Source organism: Coregonus clupeaformis, unplaced genomic scaffold (genome assembly GCF_020615455.1).
Source record: "Coregonus clupeaformis isolate EN_2021a unplaced genomic scaffold, ASM2061545v1 scaf0108, whole genome shotgun sequence".
Lineage (NCBI taxonomy): Eukaryota > Metazoa > Chordata > Actinopteri > Salmoniformes > Salmonidae > Coregonus > Coregonus clupeaformis.
The window spans coordinates 656598-684171 of record NW_025533563.1 but is presented as its reverse complement, the minus strand read 5'-3'; the positions used below and the strand labels follow the sequence as shown (position 1 = coordinate 684171).

The following is a 27574-nucleotide window of genomic DNA, read 5'->3' as shown; positions in this document are numbered from 1 at the left end:
ATTTATTTTATTTGAAGTATATTCTGATATCAAATCAAATGTTTGTCCTACAGTGATGTCTTGAAAAGTATTTGAAATGTGAGTATTGTAAGCCCCACCTCTGAGTATATGAAATGTGAGTCTTGTAAGCCCCACCTCTGAGTATGTGAAATGTGAGTCTTGTAAGCCCCACCTCTGAGTATATGAAATGTGAGTATTGTAAGCCCCACCTCTGAGTATATGAAATGTGAGTATTGTAAGCCCCACCTCTGAGTATGTGTTGATATGCATATGGAGGGTGTTCTGCAGTGACACCTAAAAATGTTGCTGTACATTGATGTCTTGAAAATTAGGCTGTAAGAAATTCAGACTTGTAAGCCCCACAGCTACACTAGAGTATGTGGGCATAGTATATGTTGGAGACAAACGCGTGGCCGCGCGTGACGGTGGCTGTGTGAGAAGCACGCCTGTATCTCTCACATAACTAGAATGACTGTGATGAGTGTGGTGGAAGGAGTCAGGCGCAGGAGGGTAATCACCGAATACAGAGTTTATTCCTACGTTGACACACAAATGCGCTCCAATAGCGATCAACCGAAACAGGCACAGGGCAAACAAACATCCCTGGCAAATACACTGTAACGGAATCCAATAATACATAGGCACAGGGGGAAATCTACCCTGGCAACACAATGTTATGAGGAGCTCCACCGAGCTACACTACTCTCACAATTTACAATCCCCCCACAAGGACAAGGGTAAAGGAACACTTATACACTGACTAATTAGGGGATAGGAACCAGGTGTGTGTGATTGACAAGACAAGACAATTGTGATGATGATTGGGGCGGCAGTGGTTAGTAAGCCGGTGACGACAACGCCGAAGCCTGCCCGAACAAGGAGGAGAGGCAGCATCGGCCAAGTCGTGACAATGACATTCACTTTCTACGATCTCTCTCCCTCTCTGCTCTGATAAACTGAGTTGAAATGTATTTGGCTAAGGTGTATGTAAACTTCCGACTTCAAATGTAACTAGAATGAGATTCACTTTCTATGATCTCCCTCTCTCTCTGCTCTGATAGACAGGAGCCTGAACTCTCATCTCTCAAGCGTTGCACTTCATCATTTATTTAGACTCTATGCTGGAGGCCACCAAAATATTGGATCAACTTCCAAATATTGTTTTACAAAAGAGAGAGAGAGAGATAGGCTTTTGGCACGAGTGCATCGGCCATCACCAGTGAGGGAGCTGTGCATCATTGGGTGAGTCAGTGAAACTGGAAAGCATTTTTAGGACTATAATTTCCTCCTCATATTGTAGCCTACAATATGTGTCTCCACACACCTAGGCCTCGGCTATTGATGGATTCAAGACAAGGTCGTTTTTATTGATCTCTGATTCTCAGTTTGTCAGTGTAGCCTGCCATTTCCATCATTTGTGTGGTATTAACAAATACTCGACCAAAGTCTTGTCATGTAAAATGACATAGAATTGCATGAAATGCGGTTGTAAAAGGCCAACATTTTCTCGGCCATTATGCTACTAAAAATGTCCCCCATGTGTCCAACTTCTGGAAGTGCCTCTACTCTACTGCTCTATGCCACTACCCAAATGTGATGATATGAATGCAATGCTTTATCATAAAGGATATATATATTTTGATGCATTCCAGTACCTCAGATCCCCCAGGTCACCACCCTCTCCTGCTCACTGTTTGTAAAATAAGGTGCAGGACGGCAGATTAATTCCCTTCAGTGATATTACTTGCTGACACGTTTTGGAGAAAGCTTCTTCGTCAAAGCACTATTGTAATCAGGGTTAGAATGTTACAAATACACATTGACATTGAAAGGGAAGCATGATTATAGATTCATATTTTAAATCCTCAGAATTCATACAGTATAGAACACCATATAGAAGACATAGACATATCATTACATACAGTATAGAACACCATCTAGAAGACATAGACATATCATTACATACAGTATAGAACACCATATAGAAGACATAGACATATCATTACATACAGTATAGAACACCATCTAGAAGACATAGACATATCATTACATACAGTATAGAACACCATCTAGAAGACATAGACATATCATTACATACAGTATAGAACACCATATAGAAGACATAGACATATCATTACATACAGTATAGAACACCATCTAGAAGACATAGACATATCATTACATACAGTATAGAACACCATATAGAAGACATAGACATATCATTACATACAGTATAGAACACCATCTAGAAGACATAGACATATCATTACATACAGTATAGAACACCATATAGAAGACATAGACATATCATTACATACAGTATAGAACACCATATGAAGACATAGACATATCATTACATACAGTATAGAACACCATATAGAAGACATAGACATAACATTACATACAGTATAGAACACCATCTAGAAGACATAGACATATCATTACATAGAGTATAGAACACCATATAGAAGACATAGACATATCATTACATACAGTATAGAACACCATATAGAAGACATAGACATATCATTACATAGAGTATAGAACACCATCTAGAAGACATAGACATATCATTACATACAGTATAGAACACCATATAGAAGACATAGACATATCATTACATACAGTATAGAACACCATCTAGAAGACAGACATATCATTACATACAGTATAGAACACCATCTAGAAGACATAGACATATCATTACATAGAGTATAGAACACCATCTAGAAGACATAGACATATCATTACATACAGTATAGAACACCATATAGAAGACATAGACATATCATTACATACAGTATAGAACACCATATAGAAGACATAGACATATCATTACATACAGTATAGAACACCATCTAGAAGACATATACATATCATTACATAGAGTATATCATAGATGACATGTATAAATCCTTCCTTTATATTTCCTGTAACACTTTCCATTCCAGTAGCCTTATTACTGGCTAGGGTTACTGCTGCTAGTACAGTGGAAGAATGAGGCATCACAGTACTTTTACACCACTGGACTAACAGGAATAATTACACACCAATAAACACACTGTAATGTAAAGTGTTACATCATTCTCAATGATCAGTCAATACATACGGTATTCATTTCTTATAGTTAGTGTCATAGCACATAAGTTTAAGGCATTACACAATTAATTAAAAGCATTATACATATGTACTTCATAGAAACTGTTACCCTTTACATATTCTAACCACTCTATATAATTTATTCCATATTAAGGGCCCTAACCTAGGAACACAAATCTTAGTCTGTATTAACATTGCGTACAGTTCTCTCTCTCTCTCTCTCTCTCTCTCTCTCCCTCTAACCCCTCCCTCCCTCCTTTTAACCCCACCCCTCTGGCAGAACCAGGAAGTCCCTCCCCCTCCCACAAACTCTCTTCTGAGGAAACGAAACTGATCTGAGTCTCTGTGTCGTCTGTCTGTGTGAGAGTGAACAACCGTCCAAATGGCTCAGCAGGGAGTTCTGCTGGACCAGGACCAGTTCTGTTGTTCTGTCTGTCTGGATCTACTGAAGGAGCCGGTCACCATCCCCTGTGGACACAGTTACTGTAGGAGCTGTATTGAGGGCTGCTGGGATTTTTTTATTTTTTTATTTAACCTTTATTTAACCAGGTAAACCAGTTGAGAACAAGTTCTCATTTACATCTGCGACCTGGCCAAGATAAAGCAAAGCAGTGCGATAAAAACAACAACACAGAGTTACATATGGGGTGAAACAAAACAAAAATCAAAAATACAACAGAAATACAATTAATATACAGTGTGCAAATTTAGCAAGTTATGGAGGTAAGGCAATAAAATAGGCTATAGTGCAAAACAATTACAATTTAGTATTAACACTGGAATGATGTGCAAGAGATGATGTGCAAATAGAGATACTGGGGTACAGATGAGCAAAATAAATAACAATATAGGGATGAGGTAGTTGGGCGGGCTAATTTCAGATGGGCTGTGTACAGGTGCAGTGATTGGTAAGGTGCTCTGACAACTGATGCTTAAAGTTAGTGAGGGGAGATAAGTGTCTCCAGCTTCAGAGATTTTTGCAATTTGTTCCAGTCATTGGCAGCAGAGAACTGGAAGGAATTACGGCCAAAGAGGTGTTGGCTTTGGGGATGACCAGTGAGATATACCCGCTGGAGCGCAGACTACGGGTGGGTGTTGCTATGGTGACCAATGAGCTAAGATAAGGCGGGGATTTGCCTAGCAGTGATTTATAGATGGCCTGGAGCCAGTGGGTTTGGCGGACGAATTGTAGTGAGGACCAGCCAACAGAGCGTACAGGTCACAGTGGTGGGTATTATATGGGGGCTTTGGAGACAAACGGATGGCACTGTGATAGACAACATCCAATTTGCTGAGTAGAGTGTTGGAGGCTATTTTGTAAATGACATCGCCGAAGTCAAGGATCGGTAGGATAGTCAGTTTTACGAGGGCATGTTTGGCAGCATGAGTGAAGGAGGCTTTGTTGCGAAATAGGAAACCGATTCTAGATTTAACTTTGGATTGGAGATTCTTAATGTGAGTCTGGAAGGAGAGTTTACAGTCTAACCAGACACCTAGATATTTGTAGTTGTCCACGTACTCTAGGTCAGACCCGTCTAGAGTAGTGATTCCAGTCGGGTGGGCGGGTGCAAGCAGCGTTCGGTTGAAGACTGCATTTAGTTTTACTAGTGTTTAAGAGCAGTTGGAGGCTACTGAAGGAGTGTTGTATGGAATTGAAGCTCGTTTGGAGGTTTGTTAACACAGTGTCCAATGAAGGGCCAGATGTATACAAAATGGTGTCGTCTGCGTAGAGGTGGATCTGAGAGTCACCAGCAGCAAGAGCGACGTCATTGATATACACAGAGAAAAGAGTTGGCCCAAGAATTGAACCCTGTGGCACCCCCATAGAGACTGCCATAGGTCCAGACAACAGGCCCTCCGATTTGACACATTGAACTCTATCTGAGAAGTAGTTGGTGAACCAGGCGAGGCAGTCATTTGAGAAACCAAGGCTATTTAGTCTGCCAATAAGAATGCGGTGGTTGACAGAGTCGAAAGCCTTGGCCAGGTCAATGACACGAGCTGCACAGTACTGTCTATTATCGATCGCGGTTATAATATCATTTAGGACCTTGAGCGTGGCTGAAGTGCACCCATGACCAGCTCGAAACCGGATTGCATAGCGGAGAAGGTACGGTGGGATTCGAAATGGTTGGTGATCTGTTTGTTGACTTGGCTTTCAAAAACTTTTGAAAGGCAGGGCAGGATGGATATGGGTCTGTAACAGTTTGGATCTAGAGTGTCACCCCCTTTGAAGAGGGGGATGACCGCGGCAGCTTTCCAATCTCTGGGGATCTCAGAGCGTTACGAAAGAGAGGTTGAACAGGCTAGTAATAGGGGTTGCGACAATTTGCGGCTAGTTTTAGAAAGAAAGGGTCCAGATTGTCTAGTCCAGATGATTTGTAGGGGTCCAGATTTTGCAGCTCTTTTAGAACATCAGCTGTCTGGATTTGTGTGAAGGAGAAGCGGGGGGCATGGGCAAGTTGCAGCGGAGGGTGCAGAGCTGGTGGCCGGGTAGTGGTAGCCAGGTGGAAAGCATGGCCAGCCGTAGCAAAATGCTTGTTGAAATTCTCGATTATTGTAGATTTATCGGTGGTGATAGTGTTTCCTAGCCTCAGTGCAGTGGGCAGCTGGGAGGAAGTGCTCTTATTTTCCATGGACTTTACAGTGTCCCAAAACTTTTTGGAGTTAGTGCTACAGGATGCAAATTTCTGTTTGAAAAAGTTAGCCTTTGCTTTCCTAACTGCTTGTTGGTTCCTAACTTCCCTGAAAAGTTGCATATCACGGGGGCTATTTGATGCTAATGCAGTACGCCACAGGATGTTTTTGTGCTGGTCAAGGGCAGTCAAGTCTGAGGAGAACCAGGGGCTATATCTGTTCTTAGTTCTGTATTTTTGAATGGGGCATGTCTATTTAAGATTGAGAGGAAATTACTTTTAAAGAACAACCAGGCATCCTCTACTGGCGGAATGAGATCTATATCCATCCAGGATACCTGGGCCAGGTCAATTAGGAAGGCCTGCTCGCTGAAGTGTTTTTGGGAGCGTTTGACAGTGATGAGGGTGGTCGTTTGACCGCGGACCCGATCGGACGCAAGCAATAAGGCAGTGATCGCTGAGATCCTGGTTGAAGACAGCGGAGGTGTATTTAGAGGGTAAGTTAGTCAGGATGATATCTATGAGGTACCCATGTTTACGGATTTAGGGTTGTACCTGGTAGGTTCGTTGATAATTTGCGTGAGGTTGAGGGCATCTAGCTTGGATTGTAGGATGGCTGGGGTATTAAGCATATCCCAATTTAGGTCACCAAGCAGTACGAACTCTGAGGATAGATGGGGGGCAATCAATTCACATATGGTGTCCAGGGCACAGCTGGGGGCTGAGGGGGGATTTTTAGAAGTAAAAGCTCAAACTGTTTGGGCACAGACCTGGATAGTATGATGGAGCTCTGCAGGCTATCTCTACAGGAGATTGCAACTCCACCCCCTTTGGCAGTTCTATCTAGACGGAAAATGTTATAGTTGGGGATGGAAATTTCAGAATTTTTGGTGGCCTTCCTAAGCCAGGATTCAGACACTGCTAGAACATCAGGGTTGGCGGAGTGTGCTAACGCAGTGAATAACTCAAACTTAGGAAGGAGGCTTCTGATATTTATGTGCAGAAAACCAAGACTTTTACGGTTACAGAAGTCAACAAATGATAGCTCCTGGGGAGTAGGAGTGATACTGGGGGCTGCAGGGCCTGGGTTAGCCTCTACATCACCAGAGGAACAGAGGAGGACTAGAATAAGGATACGACTAAAGGCTTTAAGAACTGGTCTTCTAGTGCGTTGGGTACATAGAATAAAGGGGGCAGTTCTCCGGGCGTTGTAGAAAAGATTCAGGGCATTATGTACAGAAAAGGATATGGAAGGATATGAGTACAGTTCAGGTAACCCTAAGCGTTGGGTAACAATGAAAGAGATAGCGTCATTGGAGGCATCGATTGAGCGGTCTCGCGTGTATGGGGGGAGGAACAAAGGAACTATATGAGGCAGTTTGAGAGGGGACTAGGGGTTCTACATTGAAATTGTATAATAAGAACTAACCCAAACAGCAATAGGCAAGGCATAATTGACATGGGAGAGAGGCATAAAGCAGTCACGTGTTATTAGAGAGAGATAAGACACAACTGGAAATAGCGATAACGTTTGGGCTAAGACTAAACAGAATAAACAGGACAGAGTACCGTGTAAAGGAACAGTCCAGCAGGCATCAGCTGTGCAGCTGAGTGATCATAAGGTCCAGTGAACAGCAATATGTGAGTCCGAGAGCAGTTCAAATTGGTGCTTCAGCACAGCTAGCAGGGAGCAAGCAGGCTAGCTCAAGGCTAACTGGTGCTTGCTATAGGGCAATGGTAATGGTAATCAGCCAACAACAGGTTGCAGCTAGCTAGCTGGTTCAGGATGTTCTGAAAGGGGTCTATAGCTGTCCTCAGTGCAGAGAGACATTCATTCCAAGGCCTAATCTGAGGAAAAATAACATGTTGGCTGAGGTGGTGGAGAAACTGAAGAAGACAGGACTCCAGGCTGCTCCCCCTCCTGCTCTGTGCTATGCTGGACCTGGAGATGTGGCGTGTGATTTCTGCACTGGGACCAGAAAGCAGAAAGCCCTCATGTCCTGTCTGGTGTGTCTGGCCTCTTACTGTGAGACTCACCTCCAACCTCACTATGAATATCCTGCTTTGAAGAAGCACAAGCTGGTCAAAGCCACCGCACAACTACAGGAGAAGATCTGCTCTGATCATGACAAACTGCTGGAGGTTTTCTGTCGTACCGATCAGCAGTGTATCTGTTATCAGTGTACAATGGATGAACATAAAGGCCATGATACAGTGTCAGCTGCAGCAGAGAGGACTGAGAAACAGGTAAGGCCAGAACTACTTGTTGGTGACTGTCTGATAAACAAAGAATTAAAGATACAGTAGGAACTAAGGCTGTTTGAATATGAGATCATTCAAATGATATCGATCCACGGCAGAACAAATATGAACACAAACCTTGATTATATAGATATGCTAACCCAGATTCTCCAAATGTATCACCATTTTCTAAAGTCAAACACCATTATCATTCGTTATCAAACACCCAATCAGCTCCCCTGTTTTGTGGGGAGCTCCCATGTTTTGTGCACTGTTAAAACTATAATCATTCACATAACAACTTAATAATATAATTTCACACAGACACTTCCTCAACATATTAATCCCTATCTTCTATGGGCCCTATGTCCCATTACTATACTATTGATCTACTGGACAAATAAAGCTTGATAGCTCATTGAAGAGTGATTCTCCACAGAGGCAGCTGGGGATGAGTCAGCAGAAAGTCCAGCAGAGATTCCAGGAGAGAGAGAAGGAGCTGAAGGAGCTCCAACAGGCTGTGGAGTGTCTCAAGGTGAGTATTGTTGACCAGAGGAGACACACCATTTCACATCTCTCCTCCAGTCAGAGAGAGAGAGAGAGATGCCCCTATCCAATCCCACTGACCCCACTGTTGGGAACAGGCTGTCTGGACCCCTTTCAGAGAATAGACTGCTTAGTGTAACCGACTGGATATGAACCAGGTCTACCGCGGGAGAAAGCAACAGCTTGACCGTTACACCAAGAGGTCATTCCCTGTTGGGCTGAGGGCCGACACTGATTTTGAAGTCGAAGGCGGGGCCACCTCATCACATAACCATGAGTAACCATGACCGACTCATGTCCCCTATACATTAACATGGAGCTCTCTCTCTCTCTCTCTCAATTCAATTGAATTCAAAGGGCTTTATTGGCATGGGAAACATATGTTTACATTGCCACAGCAAGTGAAATAGATAATAAACAAAAGTGAAATAAACCACCAGAAATGAACAGTAAACATTACACTCACAAACGTTTCAAAGGAATAGAGACATTTCAAATGTTATAACTCAAGTGCAAACAGAGTGAGCCATTCGCCAGACCGAGTTCAGGAGGTGAAATGGAAATGAATGAGGGAGAGTTAAGTGAGGTAGAAGGTGTGGTGAAGAGCTCAGAACCAGAGCCTGGCATCAATGGACATGATAAAGAAGAATCTGGTGCAGTAGGAGTTACATTGTTGGAGAAAGTGGATCCATACCTTTTGGCAGATCCATTTGTAGTTTCAGGGTGGGTGGGAAAGGAGTTGCGTGCAGTTGAATCAGTGAAGGTAACCTGTAGTGGACTTGTGATATTTGTTTGTGTTTCTTCTGACCAGAGGGAGTGGGCGCTCCGTGTCACGCAAATTGGGTCAAGATCTGTTTCTTGCTTTGCTCTTAGGAACAGGGCACCATTGAAAGGAGTGATTTCTGGGGTAGCTTTAAGTGTGGAGGTGGAGAAATTGAAGATGAAGATTCCTGGTGTTTGTGATTCCCGCCGTTTGGTGTGACGCAGACCCGGTGGTGAGCGTGGTGAAACAGAGGAGTCAGTCCTTTTGAGTTATGAGTCTTTACCAGAGAAAGTCATGTTATGATATATCAGTTATCTTGATTCAAGCTTTTGTGCCAAATCCATAAATTCAGGTGCAACGTTTATGGTCATTTCGCAGCAGTTTGTGGGAGGGAAATTCCAAGATGTTTTATGTGTGCGGAAGAGAATGGGATAAAGGATTGTTCTGGTGAATAAAGTGTTTGTCAACTGTAGGGATGCCCATGTTGCTGGGGATCGGAAGTGTCCGGTGCGAGAGAGGCAGGTTGAGGTGGCTAGAGTCAGAGTAGTGCAGAAGGTGTCGTATGCTGAGGCAGTGAAGGAAGTAGAGGAGGATGGGTCAAGGGTGAGCGATCCTGAGAGGATCCCTGTGAGTAGTAGATCTGTGCCAGCACAGAGGGATAGGCCAACGAGTGATATATGCTTTAGTAAAGTTAGCTTCTTAGCGTTCATAGCAATGGTTATCAACTGTACCGCAGAAATGGAACGTAAATCACAGAAAATAGATGTTGTGGTGGCAGCTGCAGAGAAGTATTTGGGCATACAGGATTAGACTTCAGAAGAGTTACAGGGTGTGTTGAGTGGTGGTGTCCCGTCCTCCCAGGCCGTTGGCATGGTGCAGGAGCCGATAGGGTCAAAGTAGTGGAATGGGGTAGTGGGTATTTAATGAGTGTAGGGTTAGTTGGAAGGGTGTTTTTTTTAATTATTATAATTTCCCCTTTTCCCATTTTGTGTCACAAAGTATAATGGATTTATATTATAGTCCAGTTGGGGGTGGTAATGCAACATATTGGATGCCAACCGCCGTTAAACTCCAAAGAAGAAGAACCGTTATATTATGTCTATGTACAGTATTGTAACGATGTTCATGTCTCTCTCATTCATTAACTTTTGCGGTAGTTGGTTGTGTGGGTCTCTGGTTATGAATAGGGTGCTGACAGACAATTGTTGATGGATATTTATAGAGCTCTGATCAGGACGACAATTGATTACGGGTGTATAGTTTATGGAACAGAGGTAAAGACTTGGCTTCAGAAGCTGGACAGAATCCAGTATATAGCTTTAAGGATATGTATTGGTGCATTTAAATCAACATCTGTATGTGCCTTACTGGTGGAGGCAGGTGAGATGCCTTTGGATATACAGCGTAAAAATGGTCATTATCTTATTGGGTTGAAAGGCTGTGAGGTTGAGCATCCCACTGCTACTGTTCTAGATGACTGTTGGGAATATACTAGTAGACAAGGCAGTGGTTTTTGTTGGACAGTTGGAAAGCTTGCTGATGAGAGAGGTTTGAGGGAGTTCGAGGTTGGCCCTTCTGTGGTGATAGGGGATGTTCCTCCATGGTTACGCCCAGACCCTGTTGTTGATCTAACCTTGGTAGAGAAAAGGAAAGATTGGTCAGAAGTCAGTGATATAGTGAAACTGGTTGACAATTACATTGGTAGAAGTATTTATGCTTTTTTACCGCTTTTCACAGATGGATCCAAGGACCCAGATAGTGGGCTCACAGGAGCAGGCGTTTACGTTCCTGAATTTGATGTGCAGATATGTAGAAGACTAACAGATGAACTGTCAGTATACTCAGTTGAACTGTTGGTGATAATAGTTGCCCTCCAGTGGGTGGAGGACGTACAACCTGTTAGAATTATAGTATACTCAGATTCTTTGTCTGTATTGAATAGTTTATCATCTGGTAAATCTAATAGGAGTGACCTGCTATTGGAGGTATTAATGTTATTATGGAGAATTGAGAGAATGGGTGTAGTAGTGAGATTCTGCTGGGTCCCAGCACATTCGGGTGTGGAAGGGAATGAAATTGTAGACCAGTTAGCTAAAAGAGCTTTGAAACGAGATATAATTGATATTAATGTTCCACTGGGTAGAGGTGAGTCCAAATGTAAGATCAGAGACATTTTGATAGATGTGTGGCAGAAGAGATGGTACTATTTATATGAATAGTTTACAGTTTTACAGAAAGGTCGATGGACCAAGATTCAAAAGTCCGATTAGGAAGGAAGAGGTGGTGTTTACTAGATTGCGCTTAGGACATTGTACATTGATCTCGTCATTACATCTGGTTGGCAAGCATGTGAATGGTTTGTGTCTGGAGGGTACGTCGATGAAACGGTGGAGCATGTGTTGTTATATTGTTGTAAGTATGTTGAAGAGAGGGAAAGATTGAAGTGTAGGGTCATTGAGGTTGGACGGGGTTGGGGGGGTTTGGAAGGGATTTTGGGGATGGGGGGTCTATTAGAAGTTAGTAGGGCTCTTCTTTATTTTCTCAGAAGTACTGAGTTAGGTAGGAGGATTTAGAAATGTTGGAAACCGTGATTGACCACACACTCCAGCACAGTAGGTGGCGGCATGCACCTTTAACGTTGGTTTGTGGACCGACATTATATCATAGAAGAAGAAGTTGGTTGTGTGAGAGATTGTGGTTCGTGAGGAGGGCTACTATTCTTTTTTCTTTTGGTTCTTGCGTATTTTCTGAATGTATTTTCTCATGGTGGAGGGTTTGTTTATTGGTTTCCACTGTTTATCGTTTAGAGTTGAGGGGGGAGTAGGGGTAGTTTGTTAGGGCGGCGTGATGGCCTCAACCGAGTGGAGAAGAAACGCTGTCGCTTCGGGTCCGTTCCGGAGAAAGGTGTGGAGGAAGTTTTGCTCATGGTCGGCGAACAGGTTGGAGCGGAACATCTGCACTCTGCATCCAGAATGAACAAGGCGGTGGTTGTGTTAATGAAAAAGGTTTGTCTTGTTGTGAGGGGTGTGTTGGTGCAGATGTCGCCTCTTTCGATAAGAGTTGTGGTGGCTAATCAGCCTCCGTTTATTGCTTCCGAACAGACCCCAAGTAGTTGGTTAGTTTTGGTAAATTTGCAAGTGGTTTCCGTGTGCTCTCGGCTGGGTGCCAAGCGGAATCCGTTAAACATGTCTGTTTTCGTAGACAAGTGTTTGTTTCTTAACAAACTTCAAGGTTACACAGGGAGGGTGGAACACAGGGTTTGGTAGCACAGATAGTTTTGGGTGTTTCTAGTGTGGGGATCATCAGTTATAGGCTACAAGCAGCAATATGATTGATAGGTAGGACAGGTATTGAACCCAAATAATCCCTACTCAGATGCGCTAACCTCAACCCTAGTAAACATGCATTATAAAAACCTTCTATATAAAATTATCTCATATTGGGAGTAAATAGCCTCTGAATAGAAAAGAAAAAACACTGCATCTTCCAGCCCACCAATAAATGACATAATGCAACCTTGGCGGTTAGCATATTTACCTCAACATGCCCCTCGCTTGCCTGAGAAGGCAGAGTGCTCGATGCTGGTTGATGAATTTGACAATTAATGTACTAGGAAAATACGTTTTTGTCGACCAGAGGTGACTGAATTAATGTTTAGGTTTATTGATAATCATTATAGTAATGAAGTATAATTTCAAAACATGAAAGTTGTCAAGTGGTGGTGGTACCAAGTGGTGGTGGTACCAGGAGGGAGGAGAGTAGAGCAGGGTCAAGTGGTGGTGGTACCAGGAAGGAGGAGAGTAGAGCAGGGCCAAGTGGTGGTGGTACCAGGAAGGAGGAGAGTAGAGCAGGGTCAAGTGGTGGTGGTACCAGGAGGGAGGAGAGTAGAGCAGGGTCAAGTGGTGGTGGTACCAGGAGGGAGGAGAGGTAGAGCAGGGTCAAGTGGTGGTGGTACCAGGAGGGAGGAGAGTAGAGCAGGGTCAAGTGGTGGTGGTACCAGGAGGGAGGAGAGTAGAGCAGGGTCAAGTGGTGGTGGTACCAGGAGGGAGGAGAGTAGAGCAGGGTCAAGTGGTGGTGGTACCAGGAAGGAGGAGAGAGTGAGCAGGGTCAAGTGGTGGTGGTACCAGGAGGGAGGAGAGTAGAGCAGGGTCAAGTGGTGGTGGTACCAGGAGGGAGGAGAGTAGAGCAGGGTCAAGTGGTGGTGGTACCAGGAGGGAGGAGAGTAGAGCAGGGTCAAGTGGTGGTGGTACCAGGAGGGAGGAGAGTAGAGCAGGGTCAAGTGGTGGTGGTACCAGGAGGGAGGAGAGTAGAGCAGGGTCAAGTGGTGGTGGTACCAGGAGGGAGGAGAGTAGAGCAGGGTCAAGTGGTGGTGGTACCAGGAGGGAGGAGAGTAGAGCAGGGTCAAGTGGTGGTGGTACCAGGAAGGAGGAGAGTAGAGCAGGGTCAAGTGGTGGTGGTACCAGGAGGGAGGAGAGTAGAGCAGGGTCAAGTGGTGGTGGTACCAGGAGGGAGGAGAGTAGAGCAGGGTCAAGTGGTGGTGGTACCAGGAGGAGGAGAGTAGAGCAGGGTCAAGTGGTGGTGGTACCAGGAGGGGAGGAGAGTAGAGCAGGGTCAAGTGGTGGTGGTACCAGGAGGGAGGAGAGTAGAGCAGGGTCAAGTGGTGGTGGTACCAGGAGGGAGGAGAGTAGAGCAGGGTCAAGTGGTGGTGGTACCAGGAGGGAGGAGAGTAGAGCAGGGTCAAGTGGTGGTGGTACCAGGAGGGAGGAGAGTAGAGCAGGGTCAAGTGGTGGTGGTACCAGGAGGGAGGAGAGTAGAGCAGGGTCAAGTGGTGGTGGTACCAGGAGGGAGGAGAGTAGAGCAGGGTCAAGTGGTGGTGGTACCAGAAGGGAGGAGAGTAGAGCAGGGTCAAGTGGTGGTGGTACCAGGAAGGAGGAGAGTAGTGCAGGGTCAAGTGGTGGTGGTACCAGGAGGGAGGGGAGTAGAGCAGGGTCAAGTGGTGGTGGTACCAGGAGGGAGGGGAGGGGTGGAACGCAGGGTTTGCTAGCACAGATAGTTTTGGGTGTTTCTAGTGTGGGGATGTAGGGCATAATGCTAGTGCAGACAAGCGCCACCAGCCGGCTGCGGGGGGCTAGGACTAGGCTGGACACAATACATTTTTAACACATTTTTCTGATAAAATTACTTCATTGCATCCGCCATGGAGCCCAGTTTCGTAATATTACCATATGTCCCAGATGCTTGCCGTAGGTTAGAAATAATAGGGCATGTTTCACCCTGCCAGCTCCTATTAGTTGTATTGAGCTCTGAGTGCTATACAGAAACTTTAACCCTACTAATAACCTATTTTAGCCTTAACCCTAATTCTAGGGTAGGGTAGCCTAGAACACATTTAGAAACTATTTAAGTAATAATATTGTTAGTAAATACCATTATAGTACTAAATAGGTTTTGATGAACAAAATAATCAAAATTCTATCGAAGCACTTTGCTGTTTTTTGTTATGAGTAATTTTTTTCTATTTATTATTGCAAGGCAGAACACTTGATAAAGTGTCATAATGTTGTCCGATGCGCTAACCTCAACCCTAGAAAACATGCATGATAAAAATCAACTTAATATCTCATATTGGGAGTAAATAGAAAAGAGGAGTGCATCTTCCAGCCCACCAATAAATTACATAATGCAACCGTTGCGGTTAGCATATTTACCTCAACATGCCCCTCGCTTGCGTGAGAAGGCAGAGTGCTCGATGCTGGTTGATGAATTTGACAATGAATGTACTAGGAAAATACGTTTTTGTCGACCAGAGGTGACTGAATTAATGTTTAGGCTTGGAACTGCACCATTGACTTTGCTAAAGACAGGAATAGTGAGGGAACTCATTTGGGCTGGGCAGGGGTGTTGAATGATGTTCTGAATCAGTTCCATCTAGTGGACACATGGAGAATTAAGTATCCCACCTCAAAGCAGTATTTGTTGGTGAAGGTGGTTGGGGGTAGGGTGAGCACAGCTCTCCTGGATCGTATCTATACATTCAAGAATCAGCAACAGGCTATTGAGGGCCTCCATTCTCCCAGTTGGGTTTTCAGACAATCATATTGCCATGGCTCAGTTCTCTGTTTCACCAGAGCCCAGGCAGGTGTCCTATTGGAAATTCATTGTAAAGCTCTTCCAAGGTGCCACTTTTTGCTCAAACTTCCAAGGCTTTTGGGAGAGGTGGGGACAGCAGAAGGGGGAGTTTGAGTCTCTCAGTCAGTGGTGGGATGTAGGGAAAGCCCAGATTCAGGTTTTCTGTCAGCACTAAACAGCTTTTTCCTCTTCAGAGGCCAGGAGAGTACTGGGGAGCTTGAGTGGTTCATTTATGAGGTGGAGGCTGAGTTGGTGGGGCAAAGTGGGGCTACAAGATAATTTATCTGAACTACTCAGGGACCTAGTGGCTTTCATTTCAGAGAAAGCAAAAGGATCACTTGTAAGAGCTAGTTTTTCCATGTTGAGGGAGATGGATGCTCCCAGCTCTTTTGGGTTGGAGAAACAGAGTGGGGAAACCAAAAAAATCCCTTGTTTTACGTTTGTCTGATGGGCGGGTAACTTCTGTTGTGGGGAGATGAGGGAGCCTGATGGGTGGGTAACTTCTGTTGTGGGGAGATGAGGGAGCCTGATGGGTGGGTAACTTCTGTTGTGGGGAGATGAGGGAGCCTGATGGGTGGGTAACTTCTGTTGTGGGGAGATGAGGGAGCCTGATGGGTGGGTAACTTCTGTTGTGGGGAGATGAGGGAGCCTGATGGGTGGGTAACTTCTGTTGTGGGGAGATGAGGGGAGCCTGATGGGTGGGTAACTTCTGTTGTGGGGAGATGAGGGAGCCTGATGGGTGGGTAACTTCTGTTGTGGGGAGATGAGGGAGCCTGATGGGTGGGTAACTTCTGTTGTGGGGAGATGAGGGAGCCTGATGGGTGGGTAACTTCTGTTGTGGGGAGATGAGGGAGCCTGATGGGTGGGTAACTTCTGTTGTGGGGAGATGAGGGAGCCTGATGGGTGGGTATTTCTGTTGTGAGGAGATGAGGCTGCGGCTGTGGAGTTGTACTCTGATTTATAGAGGGCAGAACTCTGTGGTCCTTTGTATAGCATGGCCCTTGTAATGCCAGGGTAGTGGGTTCGATCCCCGGGACCACCCATATGTAAAAATGTATGCACATGACTGTAAGTCGCTTTGGATAAAAGCATCTGCTAAATGGCTTATTATTATTATCCTGGGTGTTCTCAGGTTCTGCTCACAGACCTTTCCAAACTCTCTCTGTCACAGAGAAATCAAATAGACCTTTCCCTGGCCTTACACAAACTCTCAGCTGCTGTCTCTCAGATGGCCTGTGGATTTTTATAAAAAGTTCTGGGGAATTATTGAACAGAACGTGTGTTGCGTGAGTGCGTCGGGGTGGGGGAGCTGTCGCTAAGCTGTAGACGGGAGGCTTTGACTCTCCTGCCCAAACAAGTAGATTTGAGCGACTTAAAGAACTGGAGGCCTGTGGCATTGCTCTGTTTGGACTATAAGGTCTTTGCCAAGGTCCTCGTTAACAGACTGAAGTCCCACCTGGACTCTATTGTACACAAGGACCAAACGTACTGTGTACCAGGACGCTCAAACACAGACAATCTGTTCATAATCAGGAGAAAGCCTTTGATTGGGTGGACCATGAATATCTGTTCAATGTGTTGTTTTGGTTGTGGGGAGAATTTTGTGGCCTGTGTTCAAATGCTGTACGCTGGGGCTTCATGTATGGTCAAGGTGTGGGGAGGGCTCAGTGGGCCAGTCTGGGTAGGGAGGGGCATTCACCAGGGATGCCCTCTGTCAGGGCAGCTATACACTCTTGTTATTGAGCCCTTTCTGGGCCTGCTACGCAGGAGGCTACAGGGAGTGTGGGAGCCAGGCATAGGGTTGGGGACAGGCATAGCAGTGTCAGCATACGCTGATGACGTCTGTGTTGGTTAGGGATGAGCAGAACCTACAGGCCCTGGAGAATAGTTTGAAGGTGTACGAGGGGGCGTCTTCTGCTTAGGTAAACTGGGGCAAGAGTGAGGCTCTGTTATGTGGGGCATGGAGGGACAGGGCACCTCCGCAGCTTCCAGGGGGGTTGCAGTGGGGCTGTGAGTGGCTAAAGATGCTTGGGGTGTATCTGGGCTCGGAGGTTTGGGATAGGAAGAACTGGGAAGGAGTGTCACAAGCGGTGGTGTCGAGGCTGACGAAGTGGAGGTGGCTCATCTCCCAAGTGGCATACAGAGGGACGGTGCTGATCATCAACAACTTGGTGGCATCCTCTCTATGGCTTAAATTGGCCATTCTCAACGCCCCCGGTGGTCTGCTTGTGGACCTGCAGCGCAAGTTAGTGAATTTTTTCTGGTCAGGGTGGAAGCGTTCTGACTCAACAGCACAGAGGCTACTGTACCGTACGGAGGTGGGCTGGAGGGAACCAGCATGTGCTCTGTTGAGGAGGGCTGGTGGTTTGGGGCTGGATCAGCAGCTCTTCATCATGCGGCCGGAGAGACTCAATACAGCAGGGGTCTCTGATTTCTATGCTGCAGTACTGAGGGCTGGAGCAGCCTGAGGAGGGGCCACCACCGTTTCCACCACTGCAAGTGACAGCAGAGACTGGGGACTGGCAGGAGAGTCTGGAGGACTTACTGACTTTTAACACTCTGAGCTTGGTGGGAGTGAAGGGGCATCAGTGGCAGGGGTTGTGGGGACTGAGAGCATGGCAGGGTATAGGTGGAGGGCTCTATAAGCTCCCAGTGCTGGAAAGGTCAGGGGTCCTCCAGTGGAGGGTATTACATGGAGCCCTGGACACCAATAGCTGGTTGGCTCGGGTTGACCTGGGAGTTGGGGGGTGTCCGTTTTCTGCAATGACAGACTGTTCATCATGTTTTTCTGTGTTGCCAGGGTAATGCCATTACTGTTGACGCCTTAGGGTTGAGTTTGAGTTGTACAAAATGATTAACAGTGTGGAGATGTTTCAGGAGGTATGGGGGCTCAGGGGGGCTGTCTGTACGGCTGGAGAGGAGGGGTTGGATGGACGGTTGGAATGTGGTGCTGGTTGGTGTATTGTACTGTGGTGTTGGGTACTGGATAATGTGATTGTGTGGAGGTTGTGGTGGCACGCAATGTGCTTTTAGGGATGGGGGTGTTAGTGTAATGAGGATGGCTCATTAAAGTAAGACAAGTCTCTCTCTCTCTCTCTCTCTCTCTCTCTTAACAGCGCTCTGCACAGGCAGCAGTGGAGGACAGTGATAAGATCTTTACTGAGCTGATCCGCTCCATTGAGAGAAGGCGCTCTGAGGTGAAGGAGCTGATCAGAGCCCAAGAGAAGGCTCAAGTGAGTCAAGCTGAAGGACTCCTGGAGCAACTGGAGCAGGAGATAGCTGAGCTGAGGAAGAGAAGCACTGAGCTGGAGCAGCTCTCACACACAGAGGATCACATCCATTTCCTCCAGGTAACTCAACTGCCTTGATACATGTGATATGAAATTAAAACTCAATGTGAAACTCTCAATCATTTGGTTCTGCTCTCTCTCCCTCTCTCTCTCTCCCCCCAGAGTTATCAGTCTCTCTCCGGTACCAGTGTATCTTCAGACTTACCCAGCATCGTTGTCCGTCCTCTTCAGTTATTTGGAGATGTGAGTAAGACTGTGTCTGAACTGAGAGAGAAACTAGAAGACGTCCTTAAAGGAGAATGGACCAAGATCTCCACTACAGGTGTGTTGAAAATAATAAGAACATCAACTTTAGACCATTGAAAGTTCCCTACTAGTCATATACATGTGGAATATGGTATGATGATAACATTCCCTCTCTCTGTGAATGTGTTTGTGTGTCTGTAGTGAATATAGTGGATGTTGTACTGCCTCCAGAGCCCAAGACCAGAGAACAGTTCTTACAATGTGAGTCTCTTTATTCTGAAGTAACTAACAGTCTCTTTTTACTGACACTCCTAACAATCCCTCTAGAAATATATAGCAATAGCAGATCTAATCAAAGACTGGGTATCTATCTGACTCCTCATATTTCTCTGATTTGATCTCTGCTGTGCTCTAATCAAAGACAGGGTAGATACAGTATCTGACTTCACTTATTGTTCTAACTCCCCTCATTGGTCTCTGCTCTGCTCTTCTCCCAGATTCCTGTCAGCTCACACTGGACCCAAACACAGCAGGCACACGCCTCTCTCTGTCTAAAGGGAACAGAAAGGTGACCTATACAGGCCAAGTCCAACCATATCCTGATCATCCAGACAGATTCACCAAATACAGTATGGTTCTGTGTAGAGAGGGTCTGTCTGGACGCTGTTACTGGGAGGTGGAGTGGAGTGGTAATGCTGTTACAGCAGTCTCATATAAAGACATCAGCAGAACAGAGACAGATGGTGGATTTGGACTCAATAACAAGTCCTGGAATTTAGTGTGCTCTAGTTGTGGTTGTTGGTTCAGACACAATAATGTTAAGACTGAAGTATCAGGCCCTCAGTCCTCCAGAGTAGGAGTGGACCTGGATCACAAGGCAGGTACTCTGTCCTTCTACAGTGTCTCTGACACAATGACCCTCCTCCACAGAGTCCAGACCACATTCACTCAGCCCCTCTATCCTGGGTTTGGGCTCTATAATGGTACTGCTGAGCTGGTTAAACTGTAGTAGGGTCCACATAGATACTAGTCATGCTGGTGTAGTCTATAGCTGAGCTGGTTAAACTGTAGTAGGGTCCACATAGATACTAGTCATGCTGGTGTAGTCTATAGCTGAGCTGGTTAAACTGTAGTAGGGTCCACATAGATACTAGTCATGCTGGTGTAGTCTATAGCTGAGCTGGTTAAACTGTAGTAGGGTCCACATAGATACTAGTCATGCTGATGGTGATGGTCCCCAGATGTGATGATTCATTCTGCTCTGTTTTTATGTACAATGATTTGATTGATTTGATCTTCAGAAGATGTTATGAATTACAATTCAATGCATTCATCTTTTTTTAAGTGCAATGTTTTAATCTTATATATTTACATTAATCATGATGTATGCTGTTAATGTATGTTGATTGTCATTCAGAACCATTGAAATGTTTTCTCAATTGGTTCTCTGTCTCAATGTCATTTTCCTCAGTATCATGGAACAGGTAGTGTTACTTACTTGCTAATTGAACTATATGGGCCGGTTTCCCGGAAACAGATGAAGCCTAGTCCTAGACTAAAAAGCATGTTCAATGGAGATGTCCGGGAAACCGGCCCTAAATTTGGCATCTTTTATTCTCCCGTACTGCTCAGTCAAGCAACATTAAACCTGTCCAGCAGGTGGTGCTATTAACCAAACAATAAAAACCCAGCAGATATCTTGACTTGCCACTCAGTATATCAGTAATGTTCAGAATTGTACTTTAATATCATTGGAGATTGATGGTCTTTTTAATCCACTACCCAGAGTCAGGAACAGATGAAGTTAGGTCTGCTACTGTTCAGTTATTAAATATGATTCATGGTGATGGGAAATAAAAATCCATCTAGTAGTAGTTTTCCTTTGCTATTTATTCCAAGGTGTGTCTTTAACTTGTAAATGGATTGTGTTGAAGCTGGCATGTGGTGTGGATGATAGAATAGAGTGAATAGAGGAGAGAAGAGAGGAGGAGAGGAGAACATCATATAGAAGACAGATAAGATAGAGAGACAATTCATACCCAGGGGAGTTACTGACTCTGGCCCAAATGACACCCTGTTCCCTACGTAGTGCACTAGGCTTCTTCTGACCAGATCTAAAGTAGTCTTCTAGATTTTACATGTTTTCTCCCTGTCGTTAGAAAATGACAATATGGTAATGACTTTAGTGGTTTCCTCCCCCTTTGTTTTTATTGGTTGTGTGTTATGTGTGTTGTTGTGTTAGGTTTTCCCCCTGTGTTCCTAATGGAAAATCCATTAACAATGAATCACAAACAAATTATATTCCAGTTGTGTTTAGACAACTTCTTGGCTGACATCCCCCAGTTCTGTTAAGACCCATTGAACTGGGTCACATTCTAAATGGTCACTTGTATTGATAGTCCATACTGGGCCTAACTGGGGTTAACCATACTGGAGGGTTTCTTTCTGCACACATATTCCCTCATCTCCAGAACTTTACCTGATGTCCTGTCTCTGTCTCTGTCTCTGTCTCTGTCTCTGTCTCTGTCTCTGTCTCTCTCTCTCTCTCTCTCTCTCTCTCTCTCTCTCTCTCTCTCTCTCTCTCTCTCTCTCTCTCTCTCTCTCTCTCTCTCTCTCTCTCTCTCTCTCTCTCTCTCTCTCTCTCTCTCTCTCTGTAATTATTATTTGTTTATCAGACAGTCACCAACAAGTAGTTCTGGTCTTACCTGTTTCTCAGTCCTCTCTGCTGCAGCTGACACTGTATCATGGCCTTTATGTTCATCCATTGTACACAGATAACAGATACACTGCTGATCGGTACGACAGTAAACCTCCAGCAGTTTGTCATGATGAGAGCAGATCTTCTCCTGTAGTTGTGCGGTGGCTTTGACCAGCTTGTGCTTCTTGAAACCAGGAAATTCATAGTGAGATTGGAGGTGAATCTCACAGTAAGAGGCCAGACACACCAGACAGGACATGAGGGCTTTCTGCTTTCTGGTCCCAGTGCAGAAATCACACGCCACATCTCCAGGTCCAGCATAGCACAGAGCAGGAGGGGGAGCAGCCTGGAGTCCTGACTCCTTCAGTTTCTCCACCACCTCAGCCAATATGTTACTTTTCGTCAGATTAGGCCTTGGAGTGAAGGTCTGTCTGCACTGAGGACAGCTATAGACCCCTTTCAGAACATCCTGATCCCAGCAGCCCTCAATACAGCTTCTACAGTAACTGTGTCCACAGGGGATGGTGACCGGCTCCTTCAGTAGATCCAGACAGACAGAACAACAGAACTGGTCCTGGTCCAGCAAAACTCCCTGCTGAGCCATTTGGACAGTTGTTCACTCTCACACAGACAGACGACACAGAGACTCAGATCAGTTTCGTTTCCTCAGAAGAGAGTTTGTGGCAGGGGGAGGGACTTCCTGGTTCTGCCAGAGGGGTGGGGTTAAAAGGAGGGAGGGAGGGGTTAGAGGAATGGAGGAAGAGAGAGAGGAACTGCATGCAACAGCAAGAGGGAGACAAATAGTTTTGTTCCTAGGTTACAGTCCTTAACATGGAACAAATTAAATAATGAATCTTAAAATGTGAGTTGTTAGAATATATAAAGGATAACAGTTTCTATGAAGTACATAGGTATAATTATTTTAATGACCTTTATAATGCCTTATAATACACTAATGTGTTCTACTTAAGCAATAAGGCCTGAGGAGGTGTGGTATATGGCCAATATACAATACCACAGCTAAGGGCTGTTCTTAGCCACAACGCAATGCGGATTGAGAATGATGTAACACTTTCAAAAATCAAATCACATTTTATTGGTCGCATAAATATATTTAGCAGATGTTATTGTGGGTGTAGGGTGTTCCTGGCTCCAACAGTGCAGTAATAACTTACAATACACAACAATACACACTAATCTAAAAAGTAAAGGAATGGAATTAAGAAATATGAAAGATTAGGACGAGCAATGTTAGAGTCCGGAGTGTGTGTGTGTATATATATATATATATATATTGATCAGTGTGTTTTTCTGTAACAACTTGGTATCACAATTTTTGAACCCTTAAACAGAATTCCATCAAGTCCAGATAGCTCATCCCTGTATTGACCATAAGGGTATGGTATAGCTTGTACAGACTACCTGCATGTTATGGCTTGAATCACCTTTTGCAAACACTCATCTTCTGCAGCAGCACGTGAAATAACTGTCCACATTTCATCTGAGACTGGGCAACTCTTTCTGATAAGGTTTACATGTATTGTCTCGTCCTGCTCATATATATCTGGTTTGGTTCTGAGCTGTCAAAAGCTCTGGACAATGTGTCTGCCACTAACAATTCTTTCCCTGGCCTGTACTCGAGTTGCAAGTCAGTCCCTGTTCCCTTGGTGGTGTGTGTGTTAGACCCTTCCTTGCAATAGTAACTTAAGGTTGATGATCTGTTTCATCCCACACTGTTTTACCACAGATAAACACACTGCATTTCTCACATGCATATGACAGTGCCAATGCGTCTTTCTCAATCTGAGCATAGTTCCACTCAGAAGTTGGCAGAGCCCTGGAGGCATATGCAACTGGGCGCCATCTAGTGCCATACTGCTGTAACAACACTGCACCTTAACCTGCTTTAGAGGCATCTGCTGAGATTTAGGTTTTGAGCTTTTTATCATAGAACCTCAGTAGTGGAGCATGCATGATGTAGTGGACATTTTAATCAATAATGAGGAGAGACAGGGTCAATCACCAATCAGGATATTACTTTATTCAAAACTTATCAATAAGGTAATAAGTGAGGCTGGTCGACCCAACAGTCTTGACACAAAGAATACTAAAGATCTTTTATAGCAAAGATACACCCTCTTAGTCTACATGACAAAAAACAGATGTATGGAAGGAGTCAAAAGGTGAGACTTGATATATGAGAAAGGAGTATCCCCCAGCCAGAAAGCATTTGCTATGAAGACTGTTCTTACTGTATGGAAATCAGAGTTTAGCCTCCAAAACAAGCTTCCTCTCATCATTCTCCATCCCCAAGCCATCTCTCCCTGGTACCTCATTACACCAACTCATTCTATGGAATGCGTTCTGTAGGTTTTATCACCAAAGGCATCGTTATTCTACTGTCAGTGTTAACAGACACATGAGAGTTCTAAGAACCCTTTTCTACTGCAGAAAACAACCATTTGATGCAATAACAGTATTAGAACATCATCTAGTCATTGTTGTCCTCACAATGATCAATGCCTTGAGCTCCTCAAAACTCTTTCTGATGATTACTGTTCCAACACCAATCTGTAGTTTTACACAGTAGACTTCTCATCTGACTAGTGTGAGTTGCCAGATTAGGTACAAATTAGCCCACATAGTTAACCATCCCTTAGAACCTTTGTCGTCCTCTTGATCGGTAGGCAGTGGCATGTTCTTGATGGCGGTCACTTTGCTCTGGTCTGTCTGAACACCTTCTGTGAAGAGGGCACGACAAAACCTATTCCCCGTCAGGAGACTGAAAATATTTGGCATGGGTCCTCAGATCCTCAAAATGTTCTACAATTGCACCATCGAGAGCATCCTGACTGGTTGCATCACCGCCTGGTATGGCAACTACTCGGCCTCCGACCGCAAGGCACTACAGAGGGTAGTGTGTACGGCCCAGTACGTCACTAGGGCCAAGCTTCCTTCCATCCAGGACTTCTATACCAGGGAGTGTCTGAGGAAGGCCCTAGAAATTGTCTCCAAAGACTCCAGCCACCCTAGTCATAGACTGTTCTCTCTGCTATCGCACGGCAAGCGGTTGAAGTTGACTATCAGTCTGGTGTTCGCCAAAAGGCATGTGGGAGACTCCCCAAACATATGGAAGAGGGTACTCTGGTCATATGAGACTAAAATTGAGCTATTTGGCCATCAAGGAAAACGCTGTCTGACGCAAACCCAACACCTCTCATCACCCCGAGAACACAGTGAAGCATGGTGGTGGCAGCATCATGCTGTGGGGATGTTTTTCATCGGCAGGGACTGGGAAACTGGTCAGAATTGAAGGAATGATGGATGGCGCTATATACAGGGAAATTCTTGAGGGAAACCCGTTTCAGTCTTCTAGAGATTTGTGAATGGGTGAATAGTTATGCACGCTCAAGTTTTCTGTTTTTTTTTGTCTTATTTCTTGTTTGTTTCAAAATAAAAAATATTTTGCATCTTCAAAGTGGTAGGCATGTTGTGTAAATCAAATGATACAACCCCCCAAAAAAATCAATTTAAATTCCAGGTTGTAAGGCAAGAAAATAGGAAAAATGCCAAGGAGGTGAATACTTTCACAAGACACTGTAGTGCACTACTTTATTTTCTAATATTCTAATGAGTCAACCACTAACATTACAGTATGATATTCTAATATTCTAATGAGTCAACCACTAACATTACAGTATGATATTCTAATATTCTAATGAGGCAACCACTAACATTACAGTATGATATTCTAATATGCTAATGAGTCAACCACTAACATTACAGTATGATATCCTAATGAGTCAACCACTAACATTACAGTATGATGTTCTAATATTCTAATGAGGCAACCACTAACATTACAGTATGATATTCTAATATTCTAATGAGGCAACCACTAACATTACAGTATGATATTCTAATATGCTAATGAGTCAACCAATAACATTACAGTTTGATATTCTAATATTCTAATGAGTCAACCACTAACATTTACATCATTTAGCAGACGCTCTTATCCAGAGCGACTTACAGTTAGTGAGTGCATACATAATTTTTTTATTTTTTCATACTGGCCCCCCGTGGGAATCAAACCCACAACTCTGGCGTTGCAAACGCCATGCTCTACCAACTGAGCTACATCCCTGCCGGCCATTCCCTCCTCTACCGTGGACCAATTGTGCGCCGCCCCATGGGTCTCCTGGTCACGACCGGCTTTGACAGAGCCTGGATTCGAACCAGGATCTCTAGTGGCACAGCTAGCACTGCGATGCAGTGCCTTAGACCACTGCGCCACTCAGGAATATCATTACAGTATGATATTCTAATATTCTAATGAGGCAACCACTAACATTACAGTATGATTTTCTAATGTTCTAATGAGGCAACCACTAACTTTACAGTATGATATTCTAATGAGGCAACCACTAACATTACAGTATGATATTCTAACGAGGCAACCACTAACATTACAGTATAATATTCTAACGAGGCAACCACTAACATTACAGTATGAAATTCTAATGAGGCAACCACTAACATTACAGTATGATATTCGAATGAGGCAACCACTAACATTACAGTATGATATTCTAATATTGGAATGAGGCAACCACTAACATTACAGTATGATATTCTAATGAGGCAACCACTAACATTACAGTATGATATTCGAATGAGGCAACCACTAACATTACAGTATAATATTCTAATATTCTAATGAGGCAACCACTAACATTACAGTATGATATTCTAATGAGGCAAGCACTAACATTACAGTATGATATTCTAATATTCTTCATCTGTGTCCGGGAAACCGCCCATATAGTTCAATTAGCAAGTAAGTAACACTACCTGTTCCATGATACTGAGGAAAATGACATTGAGACAGAGAACCAATTGGGAAAACATTTCAATGGTTCTGAATGACAACCAACATACATTAACAGCATACATCATGATTAATGTGAATAAAAACAGAGCAGAATGAATCATCACATCTGGGGACCATCACCACCAGCATGACTACATTTACATTTACATTTTAGTCATTTAGCAGACGCTCTTATCCAGAGCGACTTACAGTTAGTGAATACATATTTTTTTTTATACTGGCCCCCCGTGGGAATCGAACCCACAACCCTGGCGTTGCAAACGCCATGCTCTATCAACTGAGCTACATCCCTGCCGGCCATTCCCTCCCCTACCCTGGACGACGCTGGGCCAATTGTGCGCCGCCCATGAGTCTCCCGGTCGCGGCCGGCGAGCGGCAGAGCCTGGATACGAACCAGGATCTCTAGTGGCACAGTTAGCACTGCGATGCAGTGCCTTGAGACCACTGCGCCACTCAGGAGTAGTATCTATGTGGACCCTACTACAGTTTAACCAGCTCAGCTATAGACTACACCAGCATGACTAGTATCTATGTGGACCCTACTACAGTTTAACCAGCTCAGCTATAGACTACACCAGCATGACTAGTATCTATGTGGACCCTACTACAGTTTAACCAGCTCAGCTATAGACTACACCAGCATGACTAGTATCTATGTGGACCCTACTACAGTTTAACCAGCTCAGCTATAGACTACACCAGCATGACTAGCATCTATGTGGACCCTACTACAGTTTAACCAGCTCAGCTATAGACTACACCAGCATGACTAGTATCTATGTGGACCCTACTACAGTTTAACCAGCTCAGCTATAGACTACACCAGCATGACTAGTATCTATGTGGACCCTACTACAGTTTAACCAGCTCAGCTATAGACTACACCAGCATGACTAGTATCTATGTGGACCCTACTACAGTTTAACCAGCTCAGCTATAGACTACACCAGCATGACTAGTATCTATGTGGACCCTACTACAGTTTAACCAGCTCAGCTATAGACTACACCAGCATGACTAGTATCTATGTGG

General features: G+C 44.5%; 2 protein-coding genes across 2 annotated transcripts; one reads left to right on the top strand and one right to left on the bottom strand.

The window, feature by feature from the left end:
* The first annotated feature begins 3481 nt into the window (after positions 1-3481).
* Positions 3482-19766, top strand: LOC121540642 (tripartite motif-containing protein 16-like). Its single transcript, XM_045213398.1, has 8 exons — positions 3482-3612; positions 7517-7982; positions 8416-8511; positions 18531-18764; positions 18867-19026; positions 19152-19211; positions 19448-19518; positions 19758-19766. The coding sequence occupies exons 1-8, from the start codon at positions 3482-3484 to the stop codon at positions 19764-19766; spliced, it is 1227 nt and encodes a 408-aa protein (XP_045069333.1).
* A 24-nt stretch (positions 19767-19790) lies between these two features.
* Positions 19791-22252, bottom strand: LOC123483417 (E3 ubiquitin/ISG15 ligase TRIM25-like). The gene is made up of 2 exons (XM_045213397.1): positions 21656-22252; positions 19791-19796 (listed from the first exon to the last, which is right to left on the bottom strand). Exons 1-2 carry the CDS (start codon positions 22250-22252, stop codon positions 19791-19793), a joined length of 603 nt encoding a protein of 200 aa, XP_045069332.1.
* Positions 22253-27574: the final 5322 nt, after the last annotated feature.

Bases quoted from the DNA above. Each gene is read 5' to 3' on its own strand.
- LOC123483417 (XM_045213397.1), bottom strand. From the start codon at position 22,252: ATGGCTCAGCAGGGAGTTTTGCTGGACCAGGACCAGTTCTGTTGTTCT.
- LOC121540642 (XM_045213398.1), top strand. From the start codon at position 3,482: ATGGCTCAGCAGGGAGTTCTGCTGGACCAGGACCAGTTCTGTTGTTCT. The intron at 8,512-18,530 runs GTGAGTATTGTT...CTCTCTTAACAG, and splicing joins AGGCTGTGGAGTGTCTCAAG to CGCTCTGCACAGGCAGCAGT. The intron at 18,765-18,866 runs GTAACTCAACTG...CTCTCCCCCCAG, and splicing joins ATCACATCCATTTCCTCCAG to AGTTATCAGTCTCTCTCCGG.